This window comes from Perissodus microlepis, chromosome 4 (assembly GCF_051167445.1).
Source record: "Perissodus microlepis isolate ML-2025 ecotype Zambia chromosome 4, ASM5116744v1, whole genome shotgun sequence".
Lineage (NCBI taxonomy): Eukaryota > Metazoa > Chordata > Actinopteri > Cichliformes > Cichlidae > Perissodus > Perissodus microlepis.
In genome coordinates this window covers 469,024-480,029 of record NC_140464.1, presented here as the reverse complement: position 1 = coordinate 480,029, position 11,006 = coordinate 469,024, and the positions used below count along the sequence as shown (strand labels likewise).

General features: G+C 42.9%; 1 protein-coding gene and 1 pseudogene across 3 annotated transcripts; both read right to left on the bottom strand.

Annotated features, from left to right (window-relative positions):
* Positions 1-1,257: 1,257 nt before the first annotated feature.
* Positions 1,258-3,863, bottom strand: LOC146387876 (uncharacterized; annotated as a pseudogene).
* Positions 3,864-4,361: 498 nt separating this feature from the next.
* LOC146387875 (4-galactosyl-N-acetylglucosaminide 3-alpha-L-fucosyltransferase 9-like) lies at positions 4,362-8,921 on the bottom strand. 3 transcript variants are annotated; one of them, XM_084924901.1, is made up of 3 exons: positions 8,012-8,921; positions 7,474-7,577; positions 4,362-7,189 (listed from the first exon to the last, which is right to left on the bottom strand). In XM_084924901.1, the coding sequence occupies exon 3, from the start codon at positions 7,179-7,181 to the stop codon at positions 6,105-6,107; it is 1,077 nt and encodes a 358-aa protein (XP_084781027.1). In that variant the 5' UTR covers positions 7,182-7,189; positions 7,474-7,577; positions 8,012-8,921; the 3' UTR covers positions 4,362-6,104. The 3 variants fall into 3 exon arrangements, with proteins under 3 accessions (XP_084781027.1, XP_084781028.1, XP_084781029.1); XM_084924902.1 differs by having other exon boundaries at positions 7,474-8,160; positions 8,427-8,921; XM_084924903.1 differs by having other exon boundaries at positions 8,427-8,921.
* Positions 8,922-11,006: the final 2,085 nt, after the last annotated feature.

The following is an 11,006-nucleotide window of genomic DNA, read 5'->3' as shown; positions in this document are numbered from 1 at the left end:
GCTTATTGACTACATCTCTGGTTAGTTCTGAAATAACCTTAGTCTTGAAGACAGCTGATTCAGACACACTAGAAACCTTCCTAGTCAGATTGCCTGAGATAACACAGCTTATAGGTCTTTGACATGGTTTTACATCCTGCAGATAATTGTTAAAGGCAGAGGTGACAACACAAGCCCTGCCATCATGTAATGGAGGGAGTTGTGACTCAGGGTCTAAGTATCCATACCCAGAATACACGGTTGCTGCATTACCAACTGGGATTAGTTCATAATTACTGCTCTCAGCCCCCAACAGATTTACTGAGTCAGAAGGCTCAATCTCCTTGCTGGCCCTCTGAAAAACAGTCTGTAATGTCAAACTCTGAGTACTCATGGACTCCAGAGCATTAATTTGTCGAGGAGTAGATATGGAAGCAACGCTAGGAACAGACTTTAATTCAGTGTCTTTGACATTGTCCATGTTGTCTTTTGATGCTGCTTTTAAGGGGCTAAGTTCAATTCCCTCTGACTCCCCACCAGACTCTGAAGGAGTTTCAGTCCTGACTTGTGCCAGCCTGGCCACATGTAAAACAGTCAAATCATTGTTCATGGGAGCCTTCATAAAAAGTTCATAACGTGGCCCCAAATCCCACATAGGGCACTCAATCATAACGTGCTCGGTGACTGCACTTGCAGGCAGCTGCTGGACGTCAGCTGTCCTCATCTGAAGTGAGTATACAGATGCAGGACAGAGCTGAGCCTCAGACAGGCTGTTTCCCTCACAGGGAGTTGCTTCAGGTACACAAGAAACATTTTCAACAAGATTTCCCACAGAAACATTATTCATATGCTCGCATCCTGATTCTGTGACCTGAAAAGAACTGTCCATGACTGGCTTATAAATGTTAAGAGTACGATCATATAATGGGTGAGAGCCTGCCTCAGAGTCCCGTGTGTCATAGCTCAAACTCATATTTTCATCGTTTTTAACAAACATAAATTCAAAGTCTTTATTTTCAGACTTGGGTTCATTAACCTCAGGAGCAGAAAAACATAACTGTAAACTGGCAGTCTTATACTCAGTATTTCCTTGCTGTGTCTTGGCAGCATAGGCAGAACTTACTTCATTATAGGCCCCAGAACCAGTTGCAGTGTCTTTGTTCACATATACAGCAGAACACACCTGTGGGTCTCCAGCCAGCTTGCGGGCCGGACAGATAGACTCCCCCTCCGAGGGCGCAGGAATTACGGCAAGCTCAAACCTGTTAGAACAGGACTTCACAGACTCAGAATTATCCTTAATAGTCTCAGGGTCCCAGAGAGTGTGTTAATGGTTAAAGCAGTACTGGTTTCACAACTCCCTGGCCCCTGGATACAGTTGGTTTCTTCTGTCACAGGAAGGCAACACACTGTCTCTGCAGTCTCGGCCTGTGACGAGGTTTCAGATTCACGAGCAGCCCACTCGGCCACATGTGCTACATTAATGACAAGATTGTCTATGGCAGCATGATTTATGTGTTCAGGACTAGTTTCTGGGACATTTATAACCCCACCAGAGCTGGCTATAGCTGGCTTACACACATTTTCCTTGCAGTCACAAAGCGGATAAATAAACTCATCACTGTCTGAGCACTCACCTACAGCCATTACCCCGATCTCTGATGGAAACGGTGCCTCCAGGTGGACACTCTGTGTCTGTATTGTCTCGTTCTGGAGAGGCTGTGGCGGCTGCATGGAGCGACGCCGCCGCAGACGCCGCTTCTTCCTAGGAGCGGCTATGAGTGCGGCGGTATTAACGGCGGAGACCGACTCTTCCTCCTCCGCCCACCTCCTCGCCAGGCAAGCGGCCGGAGAAGAGAAGTCCTCATGAGGGGGTGAAGGTGAGCGGCTGTTCCGCGGTGGGGCGATGGATGGGAGCTCTTCTTCGCGAAGGAGCCAGGGCTTCCATCGGAGCTCCTCCTCCCGATAAGCCCGTAACACCTGCTGCCGCTCCTCCTCACCGTGCTGTGCGGCTAGACTGTGGCAAAGACGCGGAAGCTGGTGGAATGTGGGCCGATGGCAGGTCGGTGGTGAGACTCAGCATTCCGACTCCGACCGCCTCCGGTTCACGAGGCTGAAATGACGATTCCCGCTCGTGGGGCGGGATCATGGGTGCAGAGGCAGCATTCAATACCCTCTGGGCCAGCGCACGGGCCCGAAGCTCCTCCTTAAGGGGGCCCAGAGAGTCAAACTTCTCAATAAGCTGAGGAAACTGGTGGAGCTGCGGCTCTTTCCGGAGGATGGCGTCTATGGCCGCCAACCCGGTTGACACCACTTTGGGGTCCGTGCACCCACAGATGTGTGTCATGATCCGGCTGAGCTGCTGCAGCTCCTCCTCGATCCCATCTGTAGTGTCCGCTGGGTCCATACTGGTCGCGTCGTACTGTCACGGTCTGCGAGGGCAGACCGTGAGGAGGGTGTTTGGAGGACCCAGGTGCGGACACAGACGAAGGAGGCAAAACGTTTACTGAACTTAAAGTGAGCCTTTATTAGGGCCGGTAAACAGTAAAGCAAAAAGAACCAAACATGGGGCCTAAACTGGGAAACAACTAAAGACTAAGAAAAACTAAGACTCAGACTTGGACTGTAACTAAGAGCTATGCACACGACAAGAGAAAGCAAACGACAGTCTTCTGGACTGGTACATGAAGGCTATGAGAACATGACAGGAGCAGATTACTATGAACATGACCAGAACAAAGACTGAAAAACTATGACTCATGACGTGCAGCTAGAATGACAGGAATGTTAACAGACGACACGACACTGACACGAAGACACACTGGGCTTAAATACACTGAGGAAGTCATCAAGGAATTAGAGACAGAAGGGGAACACAGCTGGGAGGAATAAGACCTAATGAGACAGGGGGAACAAAGCTAGAAACACTGACATAAGACAGGAACATGAACCTTCAGAGTAAAACAGGAAACAAGACACCACTAAACAAAGACGCAGACACGACACTGACAGACTAGACACTGAACTAAACCTGCAATAAACATGAGAACAAAACCTATGAACTAATCCCTAAACAAGAATAACTGAAACATAGAGTCATAATCATCATTATCATCATAATAAGAAAAGAATCCAAAATGCAAAAACACACCAAAACATAACAACTCAAAATACTGGGTCAAACTGACCCAGAACCGTGACATCTAGTCCCTGTCAGTACTCTTGCTTGAAATCTGTATTAAGAGACGCTGAGTGCTGTAGTGATGGTAAATTCGATTCTTTTTACTGAGTCAAGTTTGAATGAGTCACTCATTGGCAACATTGGTTGCCAACCAAGAAGAAGAAGAAGAAGCTGTGAGCCAGGAGGGAGGGGGTGAGTGAGTGAGTGATTCGTTTATGTTACGATTCAGCACAGGAGGGAGGGGGTGAGTAACTCAAATGTGCAGTTAGCATGTTAGCAGAGCGAGGCTACTGTGAACCAAGGAGCTATTGTCTTGATGTGAGCTTCTACTCAGGGTTTTTTCTTCCAGTTCAGAGCAGAAATGTTTTTGTTAAAAAAAACTGGCTGTTGTTTTTTTTCCCCACAGTTTTAATTATAAGCTAGATATATTTCTACTAATGGAATTAGTTTGCTAACAGCAACAGGGATGAGTCAGTGAGTCAGTTGGCCTTGTGAATCATGATTCACGAGTCAGTAAAGTGATTCTCAAGTACTGAACGATTCGTTCATGATTTGCACATCACTAGAGTGCTGAGTTGTAATGTATTGTTCAGTGAATTTGACCATATTTGAACGTGATATCTAAAGATACTGCGCTGCCTTACTGTAGTGCAATCGAGTGAAAATGCAAACAGACAAAAATATAGGAAAAGCTATGTAATTTAAAAATGACACAATATATACATGAGCCTAACGAACCATTTCACATTGGAGGTCAGTAAATACTGCACGGGCGACTTCATCACATTTACATTTATGTCGCCCCCTCCACTGCACCTGGCCACTTCATGAATAGCTGATATTAAAACAACAAACTTGTATTGTGAACAGAGATGGGCAGTAACGCGTTACTGTAATCTGATTACTTTTTTCAAGTAACGAGTAAAGTAAGGGATTACTATTGCAAAAACGGTAATTAGATTACCGTTACTTTCCCGTAGGAACGCTGCGTTACTGCGTTACTAAAACCCTGATTTTTTTGCGAGAATGTCTCATGACAGTGACGTAAGCGAGTGCGACGTTCGTGACAACAGCTGTGTGCAGATCAACAATGGATCATATATCGAGTGCAGGAGAGAGTATGAGCCTGCAGCGTTTAAAGCGTGGAAGTTGTTACGGATTCAAATATTGGGGATGGATACAAGAGAAAAAACCACAACACTGGTCCGGCCGGGTTGAGTCAAACGATGATTTTAATGATCACACGCGTGGGAGATGGACACCGTACGCAGACAGCATCAGATCTCACCTCAAAAACCACATAACAATAGCTTTATGAAATCAGGGTAATAGAACACCTCCTCATACGTAAACAGGTACAATACAATCAATGTTGACAGTTATTTGACACAGCAAAGGAACATTCTCTCCTTCCCGAGGACAGGCACTGACTCCCGCTTATCTCCTGGAGCCAACTGTCCCCTATGGAGACACAACATTGCAGCTACAAGGTTCTGCAGATTGTTAAGTTGATCAGTGTGTAATGCTCTGAATCAAGTATGTAATATTAAATGAATGTTGTTTAATCAACTGCCACTACTTAAAACCTAACAAAAGATATAACTGAATACAAGATCACAAAGAATAACATGATATCAGTGTTGTGTAAGCGCGTGCGGCCTTCCATGCTCGAAGTCACTCCCCTCCCTAGATCAGCCAAACATCGCGCTGACTGTAGCTTTTAACCCTTATTAACTTGAGCACAACTCTATAATGAGCAACAAACTGCAATATGTATAAAGATGATCATGGTCACACCTGCAATGAAAGATCATATGATTATCCTGACACCTGTAAATAGAAGATTACCCTGAGGTTATAACAATCACTGTAATACAAATGTTAACATAATGTCAATAGCTTCAATAAATGTTTAATGCAAAGCTGGTTATATGATTCTGATGTGCTAATAATGCTGATACTAAAATAACAGAAAAACACCCCCATTTTATCCCACAAAGTACTGACCTTACTTTGAGTTTGATTCCATAAAAAGTGACAAAAACATTAGCGTCCGTTGTGCGTGAGAAGAAAACTTCTTTTGACAACGAAAAAACCCCTAAACAAGCACCGAGTAGCTACGATGTAATGGGAAATTCACAGAGAAACTCGCGGATTCTTCCACTGATCGCTGCGGCACACCTGCACCAGGGTAAACCTCCGCCTACCCCACTCCTGCTTTACAGGTGAAAATAGAGCAACAGGACCGCTAGTCTTTGACTTTATTTATTTTCTGCTGTGTTTTACTTGCATCTATTTGAAAGACTGAGTGTAAACACAAAAAATATTTTATTTTATGTGCTGGAATGTGCAGAAAATAGGTTTAAATGTTAAACTAATTTCTTCCAGTCAGAGAATGTTGCAGATAATTAAATCTTTGCTCGATGCATAAAGTTAAAAGATTAAAACTAATAAAACAAGTTTTAAAAAGAGACTTTTCCATTTGATTACATTTTGTGTGATGGATTATGCAGAAAAAGTAGAATTGGGCTGAAAGATCTATTTATCACCTATTCAGGTTGTAAATCGTGTTTTTAAAAAGTAACTAAGTAACTAAGTAATTAATTACTTTTGAAAATAAGTAATCAGTAAAGTAACGGGATTACTTTTTTGGGGAAGTAATCAGTAATTAGTTACTGATTACTTTTTTTCAAGTAACTTGACCAACACTGATTGTGAATGGGGTTATATTATCTCAAAAGGCACAAACAGTAATAGTGCATCTAGAATTCAAAGAAAGAAAAAGAACAAGCTATGTATCTTATTGGGCCTCTAAAGCAATAGAAAAACACCATTCAGCTGCTCAGGACAGAACAGAAAATACCCTTGATGTTAACCCAAGGACAAAAACTTTTAAAGCTCTCGCTTCAGCAACGTGACAAGACCTGCAGACCCCTTTAACTCTCTAGCTGCCCCAGAACCACTTATCAAGGTCATTGAATGCCTTGTATTCTTTGTGCTTACGCAAATAATCACAAGCCATGCATGCGTATTCTGCCGGAAACTGGAAGCGCTTTACTTTAAAGTGTCGCTTCCACTCAAAGTACCTGAGGTACATTTCTTCATTCTTGTCCAGAAGCAGCAGGTAATCAGCCAGGTCCTTGGGTGAGCTGAAGTCATCGACATGAATGAAGGCGTCTCCCTGGACACTCTTCTCATAGTTCTGCCTGGTCGGGCCCAGAACCACTGGCACTGTTCCTGCTGAGAGTGGGTTGAATAGTTTCTCAGTAATGTAATCCTTGTGGACGGAGTTCTCAAAGGACAGATAGAACTTGCAGCTGGTGATGGTTGGTATGAAGTCATTGTCAGAAATGTGCTTCCCAAACGCTCGTCCATATGCGTGGACCGTAACATGTTTCTGCAGCTCATTGAAATATTTCACTCGCATGAAACTTGGGTTCCAGTGGCTCACTATCCAGCAGACCAGCTTGTTTTTACTGGGTGGTACAAAATTCTCCTCGCCCTCTGCTGGTAGCATGGCACCATAAGGCAGAGCAATGTCTGCATCCAGGCGATTGCTGAGAGTCAGATTGAACAGCTTCTCTATCCCAGGCAGCTTTGGTGAATTTGTCGGTGACTCAAGGTTGAACCATATCCACTTCTGGAAAAATGGTCGCGGCAGCTGTGGTAGATTAGACAGGTCATGGTTGATGTTTCGGTGATGGATGATAACTCCATGTGACTTATTGTAGAGGTTCTTGTCTGCTGTGAGGAAGCAGTTATCAATTTTATAGAGAGAGCTGCAAACGCTCAAGTTGAACTCTTGCTGCCAGGGCCAGACCCAGATCAGCACAATGGTGGGATTTTTATCACTCTTGGTGGAGATGAGGTTCTTCACGTGTTCTGACACTGACCCTACAGGACCTGATAACCAGCCTTCATAAGGTTTAAAATACATCAGAAACACAGTCACAAAGACTCCCAGTACAAGTATACCGAGGAGAAGGGGTCGCAGGACTCCGTTAGAAGATCCAGATGCCATACTGTGTTCTAAAAAGGACAGACCACAGAGAACAAACTCAGTAGTCATGGTCACCAGGACACAACATCAAGACTGATCGCCTTATCATGTTTAGGTTCTCATGCTACCATCTTGTAATAAAGTCTAATTGATCACTGACTCTGAACAGAATATGTGACTTTAAATAAAGTCACCACTGTAAAAACATCATTAATGTTCTAAAGATCAACTTTTTGATTCCTCCCTGTCTGCTCCTCTCATCGCTTCACACATTGAACAAACTTTAACTCCAAATATAGATTCTTGAACTCACCGAGTCTCAGCTGAGCTCCTCACAGCATCACCACCAAGTCAAAAATGAACTCTCTTTTTCTTTTCGTACTTTGACTCCTTCACTTCTCTTTCTTCTGGAAAAACCTGTTACCAAACCGGATGAACAGCAAGTAACTCGACGTGTTACATTCCAGACAGGTAACCATTTAACAGTCTTTATTCGAGAAAGTTCCAGCACAAAATGTCTGTTTGTTAATTTATTTCGATCATATAAAGAATACACAAAGTTCATTTAGCAAAGAAAAGAAGAGCACAAAACTGCCATGCAAATAAAGCTAACACACCTAACCTGTTCTGATCCAGTTGCAGAACAGGAAGTACACACTTATTTAATCCCACCCCTTTGTTATCAGTCAATATTTAATCAGCTTCCTTACTTACATAATCTGCAGTAATAACAACATACATATTTCTGATATAATATATGCACCACATCATAACATTTTCTCAACAGAGACATTCATTGAATTTCATCATGTTCCCTTTCTTCATAACTCATGAAGATCATATCTTAATACCTCTTTTTGAACTGCTTTATGTTTGGACGTTGCTTCAACTCCATATTCAAACTGTTCCACAGCTTCACGCCACTCACAGAAACACAAAAGCTTTTTCTGGCAGTACGTGTAACCGCTAAACTGGTTGACCTAAATCTTCACCACCACGTCTGTATACATACAAGCGAAAAGGGGAGTGAGTGGGTCAGCGCTCAGAGCCCAGACACTTAGCTGGCTTCAAACACATCATTTATTTCCATAAAAAAAACAAAAACAAAAAACAAAACAAAACACACTGCCAGAATCACAAATACAAGTTAAAACTCCCCATATACAATAAAAATAGTGTTTGCAACCCGCTAAAAACCCTGCCGGCAGAACTAACTATACACTATTAAAACAAGGCTAAAAAATGTTTTCCATATGCTAAAATTACCCTCTCACAGTCCCATAATCCCACAGTCCAGCCACACATGGGCGAATGGTCCAATGTATGAATGTGAGTGAATGAATAGTGGTATTGTAAAGCGCTATATAAATGCAATCCATTAATGGTCCTTATCTGAAAGAGATAAGAGGGGAACTTCTCTTCCGGTATGGTAAAACTCGCCAGCAGCAGACCAGGGAGGAGGCTCCTATCGCAGACCTGTCTCCTCCTGACAGCGCGTCGCCGCACAGTCCCGCCCCACTCCACACCTGAACACGGCCTCCCTCGTCTCACCGTCAGATGCAGGCAGAGGGGGCATCCCTGCCCCGTTGTGAATTGCGGCCATCGCCACCCACTGTTGCCGTTCCTGCCGTTGGGACTGGATCGCCGAACGACTCGCGGCACCCCACAGTCAGGCAGCAGTTCCTTCCACACACGTGCGGGCTTGCACGCGTTCCTTTTTCTCCTGCTCACCTTTCGTGCGTCGCTCCTCCTGTCTCTGCGCTCACTATTGTGGACAAGAGATATTTTATTTTGTATTCTTATGGTGACAATTTATAATCAGAACTATCATTGATCAATCATTCATCATTGTCGAATCTGTTGATAGAATAATCTCTGAATCATATCTATGGTAATCTGAGAAAAATATTAATGTATGCATATTATCATCACTTTAATTAGTCTATTGTTCTCTATCTGCTTAAGCTGTTGCAAATGGTATCCATATCATTGTATTCACACCTCTCGAAGCTGTGGGTCCAGTAGGGCCTTCTACATTCACCTACACACATATTCAGGCCCACACCAACATGCACATAGAGAGTCATGGAAAACACGCACGTTCACACCCGCACGTATTAAGAACAGGGAGGTCGTCTCAGGACAATCTCTCGGTTGGACACACAGTCTCACAAAATTGCACAACATATCACACACTTGTTTGTCTCTAAAGTAGCCTCGGATGTCTATATAAGGAGAACTTTGGAACTGTTATCATTTCCAGTAAGATCTAACTGTGATGTCATCAGGGTAATATAAGGATGGGGAGCGGTCTGCTCGTGGAAGATTGTAAGATTGTTGTTGCAAGTTTCTTCCCACACTCTGCGCAAGTGTGTAAATAAAGATCACTATTTTTGGCCACCTACCTGGATTCAGTCTGCTTACTTCTCTTAACCAAATCGAACAAGTTTCAACACTATCCCCTTTAACAGGTCAACCTGGCGGCTGATAGGCCACCTTGGGGAACGCCCCCACCTCACAGGTGCCTACAATTGTCTGTTTAGTCCACAGTGGATTAAAGGAATATGGTACAACATTAACACACATAATATAAATATGAGGATAAAACCATGCAATATAAATATCAAACAAACATGCAATACAAATATCACAATAAAATCAACACTATGTACCAATACACAGATTGATAAAACATAAAAACACAAATTTCCACTGTGTGACATACGCACATTCACGGCTTTGAAGTTACAAAAACTCCTTAAATAATAACTTCCTTCTCTCAAAAAACATGCTCTGAATATTACCTGGTAGCTCATTATTTTTTGCTTTGAACAGAATTTGTGCAGTTTGGAATTTCATTCAACCTGCAAATTTCAATATTTCAGACTGCAGGAATAGTCAGTTTGTATGATCCTATAACCTGCATAGTGGATGATTCCAACTGCTTTTTGTAGATGTGGGATTATAATATTATTTTATGCCATGTTAGACCCTTAATTAAAGATGGTGAATTATTATGTAGCTTTAGTTTGCATTATTCTCCTGAATTAGAAGAAGGTGATAACTATTACATTTGTTAAACTGATTTGCATTACATTAGACTGCTGATTTATTGTGAATGAATGATATTGTTTTATGATGCATTATACTGCTGAGTTATGAGAAATACTGTTCGCAGGAAGTCATCGCCTTATTTGTCTGATTAGAAGAGAACAGAACATACTGGAGTTTTCTGCCCCATCTCAGCAGGAGCAGATAAACAGGGAGCCAAGGTCGTAGCTTAGGCGCCGTGTGAGAGAAATAATGTGAATGTTTAGGCTTTTATGATTAGGTGGGGCCACTAGAGGCTATAAGAGTTTGATCAATGCTCCACCATTTTGAGATCTGATGCTGTCTGCGTACGGTGTCCATCTCCCACGCGTGTGATCATTAAAATCATCGTTTGACTCAACCCGGCCGGACCAGTGTTGTTATTTTGGTTTTCCTCTTGTATCCATCCCCAATATTTTGAATCCATAACAGTTTGGGGGCTCGTCCTGTGGTATTGGGGTGGAAGTTGGAGGCTTGGACGGTCCGAGGTGGTCAGATGGGCAGACATTATCCGGCAATCAAACTGAGTGGACAGGCGCCTTTATAAAAGAGGTAGGCACAGGCCTGTTGATTTTATCCGAAGTGTGCTGAATTGGACGATAAAATTAAATGTCTATTCAGTAAAAGTTGCCGGTGAGTGTCTGTTTTGATTTTGATTTGAAAGAATCTCATGAGATTTGAAAGTTGATGTAAGTTTGTAAGTTATAGTACTGGGTTAGAGGCCCAAAGAAAAGGAAAACAGTGAAATTGGGTCAG

What these genes read in the sequence shown, in the direction of transcription:
- LOC146387875 (XM_084924901.1), bottom strand. Translation starts at nt 7,181, where the DNA reads ATGGCATCTGGATCTTCTAACGGAGTCCTGCGACCCCTTCTCCTCGGT.